Genomic DNA, 20987 nt, shown 5'->3' with positions numbered 1-20987 from the left:
TAGTAAGAAAATAAGTGAACAGCTAAGCTGGTTGCAATTGAATAGCTGAATGGAATGATCTTGCCCTGATGCCAGTGGTAGAGTGACTTTCTTGAAAAAGCCGAGCCTTGTTTGCTATCCCAAGCTTGGTAATGACGACACAATTGGGCCCGCGATCGTATTTATCGCGGTCTCTGTATGCGAGGCGTAGCAATTTAACATGAACGAAGTAGACACGACATGCAAGTTTCTACAAACTTCAGAAGCTAATCAGACCAACATTTCAACTAAAAGTATTTGTCAAACATATATATCATATACAAACATATATGCCAGATAGTCAACTCAGTACAAGTGAGCAACTCGATATCACAGGCTAAGCTACTTGCTAATGAAACGTAAAAGCATCACTTCTCGAGCTTGCGTAATAATAAGGTCACTATCCAGTTTCTCCGTGAGCCTGCAGTTCCTTCTACAATATAGCAACTAAAAGAGACGCTGACACGTCTGACATTTCTCGCGCTCAACACGTACCTACAATACACAGGAGAACAGTCAACTCAAAAAGTAAAACTCAAATAGAGTTTTAAAGTAAGCAACAAAAAGCAATGTAAAGAGGGTATAAGGATAACCTGTAACGTCAACACGATTTCGAGAAATCAACGTTGGCCGATCATTACCCATTCCGTAGATAATTTTCAATCCTTGAGTAAGCAACATAACGATTATTGAATCGGCTAAATGGGTCGAAGCTCTCGATAGAAAAGAATCTAATTGATAGCTCAAGTTTTGCTGGTTCAAATCACAACACATACTACACAAGCCGTATGATTAAAACAAGCTATTTCCGTAATAATTCACCTTATTGATATACGGAGTCGCGCAATGTGTGTACTTCAGTGACGGCCTTAACCGCAACCTGGACAAGCATCCGCCTGTGAATCAGCACCCAACGCGGACAACGGCCAAAGACAGTCACACATCGTTACCCTGCACACAACATAACCTATGCAGTTCATCTCATCCGAAGCCCACCCTGCTCCCTCTATGGCTAGCCTAATCTTGCCCTCGAAAAGCCCAAAATATCCGAAACAGCCTCCACTCCGTAGCGCACCTTGCAATTACCCCTCCCATTGACTAGCACTTGCTTGACGCTGCTGTGTTTATATCTCGTTAAACGTGGCTGGTGTTGGCGGACGCCGCGGCTCGTTATCCACGTCATGCAGGCTGCGTGATGCATTCTGTATTCGATGTCGATAGGCACGGAACGTACACACATCACAGATACCAACATAGCTATAATATAATGGAAAACGTTATAGTCTTCTGAGGCACGGTGTTCCATAGCTGGCTGTGAGCAGCATGCTTGTCTTCAGTTGTGTGACAGTTATCCGTATAGAGAAGGACAGGTGGGAGCGGAGCAGAATTACGAGAGCTCATTGTTAACTTCTCCAGGTAGATCTACGAGCACCGGCGCAGACAACTGGCGGCCGGCGACTGTATCTCTAAGGTTAGTGATAGTGATGACGGCCGCTTGCAGCAAAAGATTTTGCGTCGGTCTATTTGTACCCTGTCGCGTCATTCTGTTAAAGCGACTGCAGGTTGAGCGTCCTTTGAGGCAGACAGCGTATAGTGTCGTTCAGTACCGTATTCCTCGAAGTTAGCTGTGTTTCGATGCTGCTGCTGCTGGTGATGATGATGGGGATACGGTGTTGGTGTGTCCGACGGCCAAAAGTGGGGGCCGGAATAGGAACAGAGTCAAGCTATGTGACGCGCATGGCGTGCGTTCTGCCGTGTGGTCCCCAAAGCTCATTCGACAAGAGGAAAGAGTAAGGCTTAGGCCCTAATTCTGAATCTCTGAACCCGGCGGAATCGCTCGCTCATCCGCTTAGTCGGCGGTTAGTCGTTTGCTTGGTCGCCTATGAGCGCTGCCACTAAAAGCGACGCACTTTACTCTTGCGATGTCCTATTTTGTTCCACCCTAACATCCGCTGAGAGCCAGAAGCCCCAAATTGGCTTCCAAAACCCTAAAATATCTAGTACGTCTATGGAGCATGACGATGGTCATATGTCCATCTGCTGGCGAGACCAACTACAATTTTCGTCTCTCTATTGCGACGGCGTCCCAACACAGACGGTGCGCCGACACGATACTGTCAACGGTGGTTTTGCAGACCACACAATACCTAACAACATCCATCCAACATCACAACAAACGGCACAGTCAACCGCGACGATGCAATCCAAATGGTTCGTAACTGTACAGTAGAATCCCATATGGCAAACACAAAAATGGAGACCCTGGCTGGGTCGGGGTCGGTCGGTCGGTCGGTCGGCCAACGGGCCCGACTGACTGTCTCGCTGCTAACGGAAACCCAGAAAGGCGGAGTCACACACTTGAAATTTGCTATGTTTTACTGTAGCAATTCACAAATTATATGGTATAGTTACGTAGTGTGGAAGCGCCGCGAAAGTGTGTACATAGGCCATTGGTACAAATGGGTATGTGAATACAGTTACACACCTTAGTGTGATAGTATGTTCGGCTGAACAAAATCAGCATGCGTAACTAATCCGTTTACTATAATTGGAGCCGTGATATCGACACGAATCACCTTAGCATACTCACGCATAATTAGTGTGCAGGATCGTGTGCAGAGAGGACCAGTGCTTACAAAGTATTGCAACTTCGCAGAAGTAAAGTGTTATTAATAGTATTAACTCAGTTGGACGTGAATGCAGATAGAATTCGTCTTGGACGGGACAGTTCCGCCTTTGGCTGTTTTGTTATCGTCGAGCACCTGTATCAGTCTTCATAACTGCATCGGTCACTACAGGCACCAAAGCAGAATAAAGCTTACAATTATATCGGCCATTGTTGAAAGTTCTCATGCGATAGATGACCAGAAAACAAGCTTTGCCTTAATCAACAACATCAGCCAATGGCGGCTTCGATTTTCAGACCGAACACGGCGTGAAATTTATAGCTGTGAATTATGATTTCCATTGCATAGTTTACCACCTTTCACATGTGGTCTGTAGCCTCTATTTGGCTGCCAATTAGAGAGGACGAGGCTTTAGGAACATGTAATTAGGACCTTAAACTACTCGCTTCCTAGGAGCCGAATAGGTAAAAGGACTCCTATAAGCATTTCGGCTTATGAAGCTAAAAAAATTACATATATAAAAAGATGATTAACGATTCAGGGAAGGCAAGGTTTTTTAGATATCTGCTGTAACTGATAAACATTGTTGATAATGCACCTTTTTATCCCTACCTTAAAAAATCTGTCTTGATCTCTAGCGCGTCTCTCGACACTAAAATTTGCACCAACGCTCAATATTTGTCTAAAGGATAATTGACCGCAGGAGACCAACAAAGTTCTCCTTGATTAGCGCTGGACATCGTGGCTGGCTGACTTTGCCATACCAGCCTCAATCTAGACAAGTGGTAAACAAACAAACAAACGTTAGTTGTCCTCAGAGGCATGTCGTATACGAGCAAAGCAAGTCGAAACGTTATTACACCTTGAAAGAGAGTTGTTTCGTTTATTCTCTTTTTCCTTTTTTGCCTCCGTTACTTGAATAACACTGCCTACATAACGTACCGTCGCCGCTTGTATTACAACTTTGCGTTTTTTTTTGCACAGACCCCCTTCGCCAAAGCGTCGCCCTTTAAACATTTACACGCACGAAATATGTTTACTATTTTTGTCATTATCGAATTCCAATTTGCCCACCACTGGTGTCCCAGCTGCTTCTGCTACTGTTTTTGCTCTAAGCTCCTGAGGCTTCCAGGATAGCAAGGACTATAGAAGCGCTGGTCGGCAGCCAGTCCCTAGCTAAATCGATCGATCACTTCGTCAATCCGACGCTGATTCTCTATTTTTACGTTATCATCGTTTGCTTTAATCGTTGACTGTTGTTATCGTCGTTGTCGTCGTCGGCGTCGCCGCCGCCGCCATCACCGCGTGGGTTTTGTTGGTGCAGTTTTTCGGGGTATGATGCTGGTGGTAGGGATGTCGATACTGATGATATAGGTTTGACGCTGGCTGCAGTCATTGCTACAGGGGCATCTGCGGTCCCGCTTCTCATAAGCCCTCCTCTCGTTTACTTTCTGCCACGACTTCCTGCAAATCTACTCTAAAAACGACCAAAGCCAGGCAAGGCACCAGCCCCCTTCTGTACGATGCTGCTTAATGTTTGCTGCACTGTTGTCGAGTCGCACGACGAATGGAACGACAGCGATGATAGTAGAGAGTGCTAGCAGGCCGGACTGTCAGTCATAGCGAACCAATGTCCCTTTCCCTTTCTCAGTGTTTGTCAAGCGGCACCAAAAAAACCGTGAGGCTAGTATACATGTACCGGCTGAATAGCATAGGCCAGAAAATTTAAATGTGCAAAACTGAATTTTGCCAAATCTGTTTTCTCTCCCTACCTCGTATCCGCTCCATTCCGTCCGCCACCCCGCGGACCAACGTGCGATGGCGGTGGCTGTGGCGAGCGAAAACGGTAGCGGCGATGCCGTCACTTCGTGGAAAACGTACCGTCAACTAGACCGAATCGAACGGTCGGGTAGCCATATAATCGTGCGGCTAACAAGAACTGATCCATGACGTCCTTTGGCCGACTGTGTCGACGAAAGCTGATCGAGAAAAGGGGCGCGGTTGTGCTTAAAGCTAGGGATTCCAGTTCCCTCACTTGACGACTGTTTGCTGTCATCGTTGGCTTTGAAATGCCAAGAACTATACACACCCTCACAGGGTGAGCGCATATGGTGGTGGCCGCGTTGATCGACGCTAGCTGACGCTTTTACTCCTGAAGGGGGCGTTTCACACAGCGTACTTCGATGGCTGTACCTCTATGCAGGCAAGTTGCAGGCTTCATGTCCTTGTCTCCTCCTCCTTCTTTCGCTTTTCCCAGTTTCTTGTATTCAATCCGGTCCTTCTTTTAGTTTTTCTTTTTCCCTCAAGTCTCTAAGAAGGAATGCCTTTTCTACACACGACGAAGAGCGCAAGAAGACAGTGGATGGCAAGGGACATGAGTACACAAACAAAATAACGAGGTAAAAACAGACATGCGCTAAACGCTAACGCGCTATGAGGAAAATGGAGAATGAAAAGGAAAGATAATGTTTTGATCTCTGCGGTAGGGGCCTGGAAAGACGGCGATCTCAGATAAACGGACCGTCGTCCGATGCGTGCGTGGATATCACATGATTGTTAACCCACTCGGATCGAAACAACAACAACAGAACTGCCAAGCACACTGCTCTGCTGCACAGTTACTTCTTCGCTGCCTGTCTGTCTGACTGATTGACTGACTGGTCGATTATAAGATTCTTTGGAGAACACTAATATATATATATATATATATATATATATATATACTTACATTCACAAGGGTCATAGACATTGTACGGATCCACTGCTATTATGGTGTTTCTTTCACAGCCTTATCCAAGTTTTTCTCGCGTCTGCAGTTGCTGCCGCTGCTATTCCTGCCCCCTGAAAGCTATTCAACTCTGCCCATAAGCTGGTTGACGGCTTACGGCGTTTTCAGCTTTCTTTCTTCGCTTCCATTTTTACTTCTTGTTCTTCTTTTTCTTTTTTAGTCCCCCATGAAACGATGAATGAAGAGAGCGTAAAGCAGAGAATGAAGCTCCAGGGGCCATAATCGGGATTAGACGGTGTCTTGATGAGTCCTCGCGTCTACCGCGGGAAAAGCGGCGGTGGCAGCAGCGCTGTTACCAGCTAGTGGCCCATGCGACCTAGGCGTTATTCTTCTTCTGAGTGACACGGCCTATAGCAGTGTTAGCCCCTATGTATTGAATTGAGATCCCTGGGGGCGTTTTTACCGGACCGTCCTACCCGGGACGCAATAAGTTAATTGCAGTCAAAGTAGAGGTGGAACAACGGTACAGCTTAACAGTTCTATTGAAACAAATGCTTTTCAGACAAACTGTAAATCTACCTATTTCTTCCCATTATTAACTTAGGCAAACTTATGGTTTATTCGACAGCTGTAACTAGGCGACACTTTAGTTGTTTTCGTCGACATACGCGTATTGATGGATTTTTTTGCAGGTTATGTATAAGTAATGCTATATAAACAATTGATGCTTGCCCTCCGCGCAAGATGGCATTATGAACTCATAGGAGCTGAAAAGGCTCCCTTTGGCCACCTAAAATAGCAAACCTTTCTTATCCCCAGCTAAAATTCAGAAGAAGAATCCTGTATGTTCAGCTGTTGGCGTGAAGTCAAGTGGATTGACCTCATCCAGCCTGCATGTCTGATCCAATAAAAGAAGTTGAAAAAAAAATAGGAATTAAGTTCTGTTTTCGATTGCGATATCATAACTTCCAAAGATCCTTTTACTGGGAGCAATTCGTTATTGTCAGCTGGACATATAATTATCCTTTTGCGAACCTGCTGTACCCCACGCATACCTTTAGTATCTACACAGCCAACGCAGATTCTGCCAGCTCATCACATGCTCATTGTTCGGGATGGCTCGCTAACCGTTATACCAGGAAGGAGATTTTTGGCCAAAACAAGGTTGAACCACCGGGAGACCATTCTCAGCCACGGCATGCCAAATGGTGCCATTTCAGGTACAGCTTTTTCAGCTTTGAGGCCGATAGGACAGTATTTGGTTTTCAGGACAGTTTTCAACCGCGACGGCACAAACAATTCTAAATCTAAGCCTTTGGGGAGGCAAGAATCAGAAAAGGCGTGGCCTTGTGCGTCCTTGGGCGTCGAGCCGGTTGCTTAACCGGGCGCCGGCGCGGCCAGAATCTGGCACAATGTACACTGTTTTTTTTCAGGAGTCGTTCAAATCATGTGATGTTTTTTTTACATCACATGAGTTGAACAATTTTTTCTGCAAGCTCGGCTCTGTATTCTCTTTCAGCAGCAATAACAAAAATGCTGTGGACTTCCAAAAAACTATCACATTCAGGGACATATGATGGAGCAGGAGCAGCAGCAACATTGATAGGCAAGCATACAACCCCGCTAGCTCGACGATGTATATACTTACTTACATTGTACACTCATAAAATGTTGACCCTTCCACTTCTAATGCATGCGTTTCAAACAAAACCAAACTCTGATTTTAGATGTATAAGAATATATGTTACTTGTCATCCATCGACAATGGTACTGGTAGCATGTCAACAGCTTTATCGAAACCCTGACCACATATGCCATTGTTTTACCCCTGCGTCTTTACCCTAGCCATGATTGAGCAATGATTACATTGTTGCTTACTAAATTTAAGGATTTGAGGCGGTTTAGATGTGAGGTTGAATGTATACACATTTTGCGCTGCGATCAGTCATATGATTGATGCAATGTCTAACGCTAGTACTAGATACCTGCTTTGCGTGCAAGCAGTCCGATGCATACATCGTATGAATCTACAGATTCAGTTTAGCCCTTAATATGGCGTACTCAAACACAGAGATGTGCTCTAGTTTCCAGCAATAAATCCTGAACTGGGCACCTAAATCCACTGCCTACCGAACAGAAGCGACCGATTTTACCTAACGTTATACACTATTTGTCCAATGAGCAGGCCTCGATTCAGGCGCAGGCTAAGAAAAAACACGTCAAGTAGACAATGGACTACTCGAAAAATTCAACGAACACAGAACATCAAGCACATGAAGTATCCAGACAACCCATCAAGCAAGAGCCTTCCGAACCATAGAGACATCTTTGACGACTATCACTCAGTGAAGGGACACAGATTGATCCATCGGATCAAGACTTTATAATAGAGATACACATTTCCTTCAAACGTGCCTAGCCGGCAGCTTATAGTCTGTGGCGCCCGCTCAGCTTCCAATGCGCTCTTATTTTACAGATCACGCACACATATCGGAACCTCGAAGTCCGACTCCGAGGAGTACTTGGAAAACGTGAGACTATAGAAAAGTACTTGAGAAAAATGAAAGACGAATGAGGCGAAGAAAATTCAATGTCTTTATTTATACCGTTTTTCTCATCAAACACGTAGCAACAATAAGCTTTTTCTGCTTTGTTCCAAAATCTAGCTAATTTCACTGAAACCTGCCTCGGTATACGTTAATTGAATCTACCGAAAGTTAGCTGATACGGGGAAAGAAGATAATGATAACCGGAGCGTATAAAAAATTGTGAAAAGCAGCAAATCAAATGCAGCAAAAAAAATAGGACAAGATCTATTTCACCGAGGACTACACATTCTTTTGTATTTTTATGGAATGATTAAAGGTACGAGGAATAAGGAAGGTCGAACTACGTATTTGAGCCACAACGGCCGACGATTCGATTTGCATATAATAGCGAAACAGGTCTATCACAGCATTCTGTGTTGTTGTTTTAACCTAGTAAAAGTAACGTCTTGCAGAACCAATTTGACCCAGTTCAAATTTCCAGAAAATAACCGCCCTTTTTTAACTCATTTTTCACATAGCCTCTTTGTCCGACATGGACGCATTGTCCTGCTGGCCGCCAGTGATGTCTAAGACAACAAACCGATTGAATTAAGTGAAAGGCTAAACCTTTCCAGATGAAGAGTAGGCTTGCTGCTACGTGTCCTTGAGCCCCGCAGTTTATCCTGTGTCGTGTGTGGTAAGCACCGGGTGTGAAGACGGGAAACGCTACTGTAGTCTATGCTTAGCTACTATTATTACTTTTCGCCATGGGTACCACTAGTGCTGTTACTCATTTTGTCTGCGTATTTTATCCCTTGTGTTTTTCTTCTTTCTCGACCTTAATCAGTGTGAGGGTCCCTCCCAACTTTTTCTTCGCCTTTCATATTGCGTCGTTTATTTCGACCTTTCTTTCAACATTCGTACGGGCAGGCGCAGGGACAGGTTGGTTCTTCTGTGCTGAAAGTTCGTTACTGATGTTGCCCTAGCACGTTTTCTGCGCCTCTTCAGTCTAGGTAGGTGGCAAAAACTGTAGAAACGTTCAGTCCGAAGCCTTTACACGTCTCATACAAGTAGAAGCCAATGGGTGATCGAGTTAGATAGTGTAGTCTCTCAATAGCTCGTGCTGCTGGTCGCTTGCATGTTAGCTTCATCCAACTCCGCTTTAACCTCCCAACGTTCCTATGTATTTGAAGTAGCCAGTATGCAGCTGCTCCTTTTGGAACCGCTGCCACTGAGTCTTTTTTCTGCCGTATCGGGCAGAGAACTCTGAACCAAAAACTGAAAGGAAAGAGAACGATAGAGCGAAGCAGCAAAATCAAACCAGCTTTCCAGGCCACAATGAGTCTAGACATGTAAGCGAATGAATGAGCAAGCATACAGCCAGCTGGTCAGCTACAAACACAACCCATAGCTAGCTAGCTAGCTAGCTTAAGTGCGGCAGTTTCGTGTTTGAGCATTGCATGGCCCGGGTGCGATGAGCAAAGCAAGCTACTGAAGCAGCTACTACTGTTACTGCGTGCACAGCAGCTGTATAGCATGTAGGTGGCCGTCAGTGTATGCGTCTGTATGTGCCTGTTACGTGCCGCGGGCTGCGCACGTCTCGTTCGAATAATTCAGCTCTTCCTCTCCCGTGACGATCCAAAGCCGTTCTGCCGTCTTCGGTGGGCGTACCTACTTTACAGAGCTTCCTATCTCCCCAATACAGACCACTATACACATCCCAATACAAACAGTCCTATGCACCCCTTGTCTGGCCTTCCGTTCGTGGTTGCCCCTCTTCATTCGTCCCGCCACTACAACGACAGGCAAACAGTCAGACTCGCGATCCAAAGCAGAGCTGCCCTTGGGCTTTCCATGAAGCCCAGCGTCAATGGCAGGCGGCCAAGGAATCGGGGCCCTCGTCGCTCGTTCAGGCGAGCGAGTGAGCCGCCAAGAGTGAGCAGGAACGGAGTGTTGCCTTCCATAGCTGGTGAGGCTACTGCTTTGCCCACAGCTTTGTGCCCCCAACGCGTTCAGTTTGAGTGCGTCGGGGTGGGCAAGTGAAGACGGACGGCAGTAGTCGTATGGGTGCAAGAACGGACATGCTTTGTCCCTACTATGCGGCAGACCCCGTTTCCCTCCTCCGGAAGAGCACGTGGGCCCGATTCTCGTTCTCCCTCTCCTATTATTGCCGCTGATGGTTGTTTTTGTCGAAAAGAAACACACATATAGACACAAACATAGGGTAGAAAGAACTGAGAGAAGAGTAACGCGCTGCCGTGCGGAGAAATGCGAAGCGAGAACGCTACAAGCAGCGGCACCAGCAGCACACATGATCGCCTCTAGCAAGACATCTACATCCACTACCGCTTCATACGCGAACCGACTTACTAGCTAGGCTATGGATCAACAGACCATCTAGTGAGTCCTTCCAATTCTTTCACGTTGGCCACTTTTACTGACTGATTACGGTAGAGTGCGGGAAAAGGCACTGCGGGGCAAAAAACGGGCAATCCAGCCGGAATTCATCATTCTAACGAAGCCCAACAATCTGGATCGAGCAGGCAGCATCGTAGAGGCCTATAGACTACAGAACAGCCAGAGCCGATCAGAACGCACACCACTTCTGGCGTTGGCATTAGTCACGTAACAGGAATAAGCATGATGACAATTACAGTTAGCTATAGACATCGAATAGTATCATAAAAGACGACAAATTATTAGCTAAATGCGAGAGCTGCTGCACGGGAAAGACTGCGGTAAAAATTATCGAGGTAAGAAGAGACAGGGGGTTGAACGACACGTTATGCGTAAGAACTAAACGATACGTGGGGTCGAAATAGGAAATCGGATCTAGTCACCGATGCGGATAAGACGTTGCTATACGGTCAGAGTATCACTGTCGGGAACCACGTCACCACGGGGCTAACCCATAGACATGTACATGCAAAAGATAAGTTGATGGCCTGATGCAACCCGCGAACGGAGCTAAAGCGATGATGAGCCTGTGTTGGGATATTGCCCCGAGAAGAAATACGAGCGCATGAGCTGTAAAACTCGACAGACGGCGAAAAACACTGGTCGAAGGTCGACGCTCGTTGACTGACGGTCGCTTTCCATCTAAAATATGAGATTGGGCCACATGAAGACCACCGCTGGAACCAGCTGGGTTTCACTAGAGTCCGCCTCTACTTGAAAAGATACGTCGAATAATTCGTGCATTCGATATTCATCGAGGAGCAATCGTGATTAGCTGTTCGCCGGTCAAAAGAAGAGCCCGATAAGGGCTTGCGCCTTATGTTCGTGGTCATCGAGGACATTCCAGCTATATAAATGTTCCATTTGCAATAGGTCTATTTGAAGTGCTGCAAATGCTCGCCTACTTATAGACATCATGGAAATAAGCAGAAGATTGATTATATACACTATTCCTTGATATAGCAGGTTCACTGTTAAGCGTAGTCTGACCCGACTACCATATATCTACAGCGAAACAGTGCGGAATTACTAGAATAGCTTGAGAAGACTAGGCCGCTATTGAAAGCTCAACGTACATCATTTGCTAATCGTACTCTTTACCGGAAACTTGGACATTGACTGCGCATCAGCCTTGCTGTTGATTATCGGTGTGAAGGCCGGGAGTTCAGTAGAAATGCGATCACTGAGGTCATTGAAAAAAATGTCCAGCTGCCTCCTCAAAATGTGTATCGTACATCGAGATACATAATAGCTATATAATGATAATAATAGTAATAGTATCGTAAGACGTAACTTACAGTAATTCTCAAAACTTTGCTTCTAATGGACTTCGTTCATCCCGAAGGACGTTTAATTTGACTTAATGCTCAACAAGTAAGATAATTCATGCAATTGGAAACGTAATTATTTTATGATGCGATAAAAACTGTTTACTGCCTTAAAGTTGCCCCTTGAAATTGTATTATTACTTCAATATCGTCTCCCATCGAAGCATAACTAACCAGCCGCGTTTCCTTTGAAAGCAAACTTGCATAAACGTAAATTGTAGTTACTGACTAGGATCAGTGTTGGCAGCGAGTATGAGACACGACTGTAGGAAAATATATTTCACCCGTTCGAAAAGAACTGGGACGCTTCCCATTTGCACTGAAACCCCACGCGACCGTGGGGCAAACGCTAATAAGCATACATCTTTATGAAACAAGAAAAAAGACAATACTTTTATGTCATAACGTAAGATCAAAATGAACAATAGTTAACACGCGCCCAAGTGTTTACCTCGAACAGTATCGATAATAGGATACGACGCGGCCTACTAGTGTTCGTATTTATACAAGTGAACCTGATCGGCAAAATTAAGCCTAGTCATATGGGCCACTATAATAACCACTCATCTTCTATAAGTATAATTGTAACGTCCAGCGTTCTTGTGACCGGGAATGGAAACTGGTTTCCCATTTTTATGATCAATTCAACCAAATGTTGGGTTCATCCAATTTTCGTCGCCTTCCATGCGTTATAATGAAACTATCGTTGGACGCTGCTGTCGCTGGCCCAGTAACGAAGGGAAAACCCTGCTAGCGTTTTTTTTTTTTTTTTTTTTTTTTTCTCTTTTTTTTTTATCCTTCCTGTACCACCATCGGAACTGGATCCTGGAACAGCAACCGCAGACGGCAGAGATGGATAAGCGTCTCAAGGGCTCAATCATAGCCGATGCCATCATAGATCTAGGTAATGTTCCGCTAGATAGAACCGGTGGGAGTAGTTAGATTGAAGACAAGTAAGCAGAAGACTGAGTGCCGCTGCCACAGCAGCCCATACAGTGAGAGGCAGAGCAGATATTCATACGAAGAAACTGAAGATCACTACAATACAATTCGGTTCGAAGCGTATTGTCAAGTCTTCCAAGTAATAAATTGCAGAAATAGTGATCAAATATTGCGAGCTACATAATAGTAGTGGTAACGGTAATCCCATATAGATACTATAGAAAAGGGAGTAAGTGGCTTCAAGAATTACCCAACTCGCGGAACGAACACCGAACTTTTCAATTGTAGTTATTATTTTCCGGTCAGTTATTTGCGCCTTCGCTATATAAGCCTAATGGTTTTTTTAGCGATAGATATATATATCCACGCATGTTTCGATGGCTTATGGTAAATAGTACAGCGACTGATAGATAAATGCAGCTGGCATCAATACGTAAGTTACATACGTTTAGGCTATCGTATATATTGAAGCTTAACGTTAATAAATGGGACAGATCTTAGTTAACTTGGTTTTCTTCAAATTGACGAAAATAGAGGATGTAAAGTTAGACACAAGAAGATTCTTACTGTGGGTTCCTATGTCAGGATTATGGCATGTTTTTGGTACTACTCAGCGATCTTTCCTACATTGTGCTCGTATTCTGAATCCCTGCCGATTCTTGCAATCATCTTCAAATTGTGTAATTATGTGTATACATTCTCGACGTCCGTGTTTAGCTATGGTTATTTATAACCGTGTCCGACAGCGTCCGTTGTCGCCCTGTCTAATGCTGTCTTACCGACCTTTTATTTGTTGAACTGTTGTCATTCCCAGAAGTCGTTCAATATCTATACCGCTAGAGTACATACCCGAACGAACATGGGAAGTTTGCGGCGCCGAACTGATCGACGACCGAACCACGCGTATTTCTTTTAGTGGTTAGAGATGTGCATTCTGCTATGTATCGTACAGCAGTTGGTTAACTCGAATCGGAGCTTAACTTGTGCTAGCGTGCGTGCGTGCGTGCGTGCGTGCGTGCGTGCGTGCGTGTGTGTGTGAGTGAGCGTGTGTGTGAGTGTGTGTGTGTGTGTGTGTGTGTGTGTGTGTGTTTACGTATGAGGCTCCGTACGGGTATCAACATCAACGAAAAACTTTTCGACCAAGCAGAGAAAAAGCGACAAAGGACACAATGGTTAAACTCGCCTGTCTAAGTTTAACTATCAGTTTTGTAGTGGAACGCTCATAAAAAAAACAACTTTCAAGAAGAGAAAACGTTGGCCGAAGTTTCTTTCTCGTCTTCTTCCTGGAATATTCAAATGCTAGAAAACACCAGGCTAAGGTACACTAGAAAATAGACTTTTTCACCAGACCCAAGCTAGTTCTAGTGTCGGATAGCTCGGGTTCCGTAGAACAAAAATCCGACCAATCTTAATTTGATTATATAAACGAATTCGTCCAAATGAGAAGGGCTGCAACGAATGTAGTCGGCTTATGTAAACTTTTTTGTTATTTTTTAAATTTTTGTTTTAAAAGAATTCTTAATAGTATTACTGTATGTGCCGGATGCTGTGTTTACTCCGGGGTAAATAACGACGTTTGTTCTGAGCAAGCCAACTCGTATACCCACCTACGAGATTATACAGAGAATAGTAATGGCCGCAAAAATTATAGCATTTGTCTACTGAAACTGGGTGGCACTGCTTAACGGTTTCAGTATTTATGTAGAGAGTTTTTCATGAACATGTAGCAGCTTGTAGTGGTAATTTCACATTAAATTATCATGACGATTCGCCAGTGTATCATTGTATAATAAGAAGCGTATACTCTTTATATACGTTTTATTATGAAAGGGATACGTTGGTTGCAGGCATGAATGAATGGCCCATGTTTTACTTCAAATTCATTGTATTTAGTTTTTATATAATCGTTGATCAACTATAGTATTTTCATTTGCAAGTTCTTTTATCGTGCAGTCTCAAAAGGGCTGTTCCACATACAAGCGGTGAACCCCAAGATCAGACAACGTTCTTCTCGAAATATGATCGTAGCAACGGGCAATAGCTACAAAGTGTTTCGGTCGCTGTTACGACCGTTTTTGCTGGTATGTTTATTGTTTGCGTACATTGTTTCCACCGCTGTCGCTCTAAGGATCTGCTTGTTCATATGAGGACACGCCACACACTCTGGGAACCACAGAACAGACCCCGCGACTGGGGAGATGATATTGTAGGTACCGTAGAGGCCGCAACCGTTGGACGCCAGATTTAAGTACCAGTCACGATGGCGCTACTTGACCGCTAAAAACATAGTTTGCGCGAGCCATGAGTGACTCAACATAGTGAGCACCACAACGACACCGGCTCCCGTAAGGCTGGGGTAGGCTCGATAAATCTTCGTTTGGGCCAGGGATAAAGTCTAGCGTGGCCTTCTGGCTTTTGACGTCGCTTCCTAATACTCTAGCAGAAGCAGGGTTCGCGTTGGCGGCTTACATTGGCCATCGTTGGGCTAGAGCGAGCGGCTAATACCGGCCGTTGCCGCTATTGAGGTTGGCGATGCAGCCGTTTTGATCGTGGCATATTCGTCAATTATTCATGGTAGGGGCGAGTCCAATTTTTGTTATGATGTACGCTGAGTCGGTAGCCAGCCTATCTAAACGCGGTAGCTGCAAGACGCTCTAGGCTCAGTCTAGCGATCGCCCGCCTGGAGGCTCAATGTTGCTTAGAACCAGCGGCGGCAGGAACTGTCCACTGACTGCCCGGAGGTAGCATGTCCTGTGTCCGCTGCATTCCAACTAAATGCTAGCAATATACTATAGTCTATCGGTATCGTACGTTCTTCAGCTATTATACCCACAGAGGACATAACTAGCGAGTCATGAACGTATTTCAGTCAGCTACGCGAGGCGAAGGAAGAGCCAGAAAAGACGGAAAAGGAAATAAGCAAGTGGCCCTTCAATAGAAAGAAGCGATTCGCAGACAACGAACCATCTGCTCCTATATCGTTGTCTGAGTTGGTAGTCTCCAGTACGCGCCTAACGCTGAACGTTGAACGCACGCAGCAGTAGTAATGATAGAACTCTGGGAAACCACTGGAAACGGGCCAACAGGCTGATAGAAAGGTACGTTAACAGGTTGGTTAGATATACATAAAAGAAACCTGTACAGCAGCACGGCCATGGGGAGTTCGGGAGTGATGCTAGAGATCGCACGCGGCCACCGATACAGGCGCCCTCTACAAGCCTTGTTCCCGTAGCAGAAGACGCAATAGAGGCAAGGCCTCGTTCGAGAGTTGCGAAGTCTGCTGGAGCCCCCCGCTGATTTTGTTGGAGCCCACACTCCTTGGTGAGCTGTGGCTTCCAACTCGATTCGATTCGACTAGACACCTGCCCTCTACGATGCCACGCCTTCTGCTCTTGCTTCCAGCAAATAGGCATATGGACACGAACCGAGGAACGGCATAGCTGTTGAGGACCAAGGGGCCTGGCTATGCGCGCCAGACCCTGTGTTCCGAACACAGGAAGCGACGCTAACGCGAGTACGAGTGGCGGCGGGCACGTTCTTCGTTGCTTACTCACCAAGAACAACAACCGTCAGCGGAAGTCTGGGGATCGGTAGCACGCACTACATCCAGTAGAATGAGAAAAATAAATGATAGTCCAAAATGATGCAAAGTGGAAGTTCTGCTACTCGTAAGTTCAAACAACGCGCAACGTTTAGACGCTAGCATTCGTGAAGGAGGTTTGCTTTGTACATATATTACGATAATAAATACTTAGTAATGATGCAGAATACTCGACACGAACAGCCATCAATAAAACAAATTGATACATATATACAGGCATAGCCCGCTTCAGGTCCAAGTATATGAGCCTTTGTTATTTGTTTATTATAGTTTTCTGGAAAGACCTTTTTGTGCACTGCTTTCCCGAAGCACATAATTCTGCCTCTGCGCGAAACATATAATCACCCTGATATTTACATATTTAATCTCAACAAAAATATTGGACTCTCCAAGATTTTGCTAGCCAGTATGACTAAGCTCAATTGAGTTGTTGCGCACATAATGTATCTACAACGATGAAGTTTCGACGTGAAATGATGTTTCCCTAAATACGGCTTGATAATTTTCTATCTTTTGAAGACTTTTCTTACTGTTTGTATCTGCAATCTTAGCGATATAAATGCGAAATCGGCTTCAGTGCAATTTTAAAAAGTAATTTTTGTCTATTTATTGCACTACTGTTTCCTTAAGCAGCGGCCATCGTTATTGCAGTTTGTAATAAGGGAAAAAACACAAGGCGGTTTTCATTTGATTAACGTCTCAAGTGCCCATAATCTTCCGCTGTACAGTGTAACCATATTAAGATCTTTTACCCCCTCCCTCTCTCCATAAGAAACAAGTGTTCTATACTGTTCATGTTAATAATAAAAATGTCTACAAATATCATCCACGTTACTGAACGCGGAACGTAGATCAATTCACGTTTGTCTATGGACGACACTAGCGGATATGTGGGCGAACTGATTTCCAACGTATCACGCTAAGGGTTACCTAGCAGTAGACCCGTGACACGACGATGACGGCCAATGCATTTTCGGTTCAAGTTTGCCATTTTGTTTTGCCGAAGCACGTATTTAGAGAGGCCACGTGAACAAGCTTGCCCGTAAATCACAACGTTGCGGTCTATTTTGCCGCGCTAACCAAACGTTGCGGTTAATACTCGTGCAGCCTAGAAAACAGCATCTTTGATGACTTCGATGTGGAGACATACATGACACCCCCGATGATTCCGTTTTGTTAAAAACAAATGAAAGTAAAGCTTGTTACTGAAGGTCTGCTGTTTCCATTATCCTAAACCGTACCGAAGCTGAAGATCCTGCAACCGTGCGATCCGCTTATCTAATAGAGGAAGAATTCTACGAAGTATTTACATTTTTATCATAATGTGCTAGGTACTGTCCTGATAATGGTACGTAGATCATCTTTATAGTGTTTACTGTATTATATCGCCAGGTGTTTTTCGTGGAAATTGCGGAAGGAGAAAATCTGTAGAGCATTGCCGTTGCGGTAATATCTTTGTTACTCGAAATAGGCTTTGTAATTTGTGTGTACAAAAGTTCGCTGTGCCAGTTCGCGATACGAAACGTACCAGTTGATAAACGTCGATTTTCCAGATGAATGATTGCCAACCAGGAGGACGTTGATTTTTCGCTCAGGGATTTCTAAGTTGGGTAGGTTCAATTGACGATAGATATCAAGCAGACCTGAAAGAAGGCACATAGTATATGGATAAGAATTGTATGAAGATATATGCCTTCCACAACGTTTTAACACAGATGTGCGTTTGGCCAAGTCCAACTGCTGTTTGTCTCTAAACGTTAAAACGCAAATGTCTAATATCGAAAAGTTAATTACCTTAGCAAAAGTAAGGGAAACATTCCGGCATCGGGAATATTGTGCGCATTATAAGGATACTGCTACGAGGGTCTACGGAAAATCAGCTATGGTATAAAAGCATAGCACCAATTCGACTAAAAAAATTGTCCAATTTATCAGCCGGGTAATTATTATAGTTCGGGCTGAAAAGTGCTGAGGGCACTGCGAAGATAATAAGTTATATAATGAATAATAGAGTTTCAGTATCAAAAGCAAAATTTCCAATATGGAGATCCGCCTCGAAAACAGAAGACACCAAACGAGTTTTAAGCTTCTGGCTTCCCCTACACTATCCGAAGCCTTTACACAATATTTGAACTATGGGAAAACAAACTAAAAACTTGATTCTATTAGGATAGCCTTTGGAAAGCATAAGGAGTGGTCTGCGGTTGGTATTTGTAAGCTTCGACACGTTCGTAGGTACGAGTTTATAAAACGCGCTTACAGAAGAAGCTGTCCTATCTTTTCTGTATAACTGGCATATTTTTAACAGCCTTATGAGATCGATGAAACATCGATAGCTGTCATCATCCTGCCATGCACCTATTCCATCCTGATCAGATTTCGCTCCAGGTTATAATAATTTTCAATCAGTGCGCACGCTCTGTTGATTTATGATGACAAAGCGGTCAGGCACGTAAGGCGTTCGCGTTTCTGCTTCTAACCTAAAGTCAGGTCGTTTTCTTTGGCATTCGTTGTCGATCGATACCACCGAATGCTGCAACACAAAAAGCTGCGATCAGGCAAGGGGACTATTCTATCGGTCGCCAGCGTTCACTGAATGTAAAACATGCTCTCGTTTTAGTCACAGCCAAGAGCGTCGTTATTATCAGCGTCGCCAGCATCATCAGCATCATCAATATCAGCACTAGAGAGTTCTCTCGCTGCCGTTTGGAAAGACACACGCACATTCGCTCCCCCCACAGTCCCAGTTGGCTAGATCCGACTTACGTTTCTCCGGTCTTCTGGCATAAGTCAGATAGTTGGCTAGTCAGGTTTGCTGGCAGGACGCGATATTACTTCTAGCTCCGATCCGCCCTACCAAATAATATACCCGGCATTATTTTCATATGTAATGCTCGCGGTGTCGAACATTGTCGGTTTTCTTGCAGTTGACGGTTACACGCAGCAGTTTATGAAAACACTGACCCTAACCGCTTTTCAGTGTGTTTGCTCGCGCTTTCGTTGCGTGTTCTGCTATGTTCAACCGATCGCTCGTCAACGGGTGGGTCTTTGCCAGTCCGGAGTTGAGGATCACTAGTAGATCGGTGTCGATAATGGAGGTTCTCCGCTACTCCAAAAAGTCACACTACCAATGGACAATCATAAACACAACATCCGCATTACTGTGGCCCTATTGACGCCTGCGACCGATTTTTCGCCTCTTATTGCTGATAACACTCTGTGCGGTAGCTTATTAGGCGTTCCAGCGATAGGGCTGGTGGCGGCGATGCTACCAGGACGTTGTTGCCAACGTGTGTCAGTAGAATTTGATTGTCGAGGCCGGTTTTGTAACTGTATAGCTATCTCTAGCGAGCGGACACTCCCTATTAGGACCTTTATAATTTCGGTGCAGCGGCCCACCGTGTACCAGCAATAGATTCCACCCGCAAATATCGACAGGGCCTCTAGCCCGATATATATATATATATTATCAACATGGATACCTATATTACGGTGAATGCCAACAAGACATACTTGTTCCTAGGTAAAAAGAGACAGTAATATCGTATTTTTTTTTGTTAAGACCTGTTTGCTCTTTTCTAATGCAGCATGAACCCACGTGCTTTCGATTACCTTAAGCCAAAATGCACGTGTGCATAGTTTTTTTTTTAACTTTTCTTATATTTTAGACTATGCCACATGAGGCAAGGAACTCTTACTATACTATTCAAACTTGTCTTCCACCACCAGCGCTATCATTGCCGTTCTAACAAGCTGTGCTAGTACATACTGTTGGTCATATACATTGTCAAAAACGTACTGACAATTTGGCTTTACTGCCAGGTGAAAATGCCATCATCAAGATCCCGGTACTTCCCCTCCGAAAATACTCTACCAACTCAATACATGTATCAAAGTCTTTTAAACGGAACCTGTTTGCCACAATATATTTCCTACTCGTTTGTCTTGGATTCTTTCAAGCGTCTTAATTTTTCCTTCAAGATGTCTTTGAGCTTGTAAGGTTTGTAAGAGAAGAGGGTCTTAGAGGGCTAGCTGAGTGAATTCTTCTACGCTAGTTGTTGGAAGGATGCATTTGCTCGAACTTTAACGAAGTCCTTTAACACAACTTAGCGAAGTTTTAAAATGTTCCAACACGACACGTTTGAGAAGTATACGTCTTCCGCGAGTTTCTTAAGGATGATTCGGTAATCCTGCAACATGTTTTGATTCGTTTTTTCCGCGTTTTCGTCCGTACATGCTGTGACAAATCGTCCAGTGAAAGGATCGTCTTCAAGCTTCACTCATGGGTCACGAAACCGTCAATGCCACTCACACGCTCTGCGTTGACTCGTAACCTAATCCCCGAAAGCAGCAGGCATATGCCGCTGTTTCGTAGTCTATTTCCATCTTGCAAAAAAAAACACAGTCGAGTGTCATTCATTTTAAAGCCCTTCTAAAATACAAAGTACACGTTTGAATGTTCTGAAGTTTGTTCCTTGAAGCGCAGGTTGACAGACGAGTATGACGTCATAGGTCGGAAGTGCTAGTCGATCTTAAGCCGACAAGTTCGGGGTATTTAATGATGGTCTTCTGATGTTCAACATTTAATCACGTATCGCTCAGCTTAGAAATCCTGGATAGAAAGTGGTATATGCGTTTTATTTAGATTAGACCATTCTGCTCTTTACGGCATACCCGTGTTTACTAATAAAATCAAACTGACGGCATTTTCACTTAATAACTTATGTAAATTTGAAACGTTTTTGTTAGCTCACAGTT

The 20987-nt window shown here is 44.4% G+C and overlaps 1 protein-coding gene across 1 annotated transcript in view; it reads right to left on the bottom strand.

The window, feature by feature from the left end:
• The window catches only part of LOC111252563 (EH domain-containing protein 2-like), a 96443-nt gene that overhangs the window by 55626 nt on the left and 19830 nt on the right, over positions 1-20987 (bottom strand). The window contains exon 3 of the mRNA XM_022810696.2: positions 17758-17872. Within this exon, the coding sequence (XP_022666431.1) occupies positions 17758-17872 (115 nt within the window). The remainder of the gene's footprint in view (positions 1-17757; positions 17873-20987) is intronic.

This window comes from Varroa destructor, unplaced genomic scaffold, assembly GCF_002443255.2.
Source record: "Varroa destructor unplaced genomic scaffold, Vdes_3.0 BEIS01000006.1, whole genome shotgun sequence".
NCBI lineage: Eukaryota > Metazoa > Arthropoda > Arachnida > Mesostigmata > Varroidae > Varroa > Varroa destructor.
The sequence above is the reverse complement of the archived record's forward strand: the minus strand, read 5'-3'. Positions and strand labels throughout refer to the sequence as shown.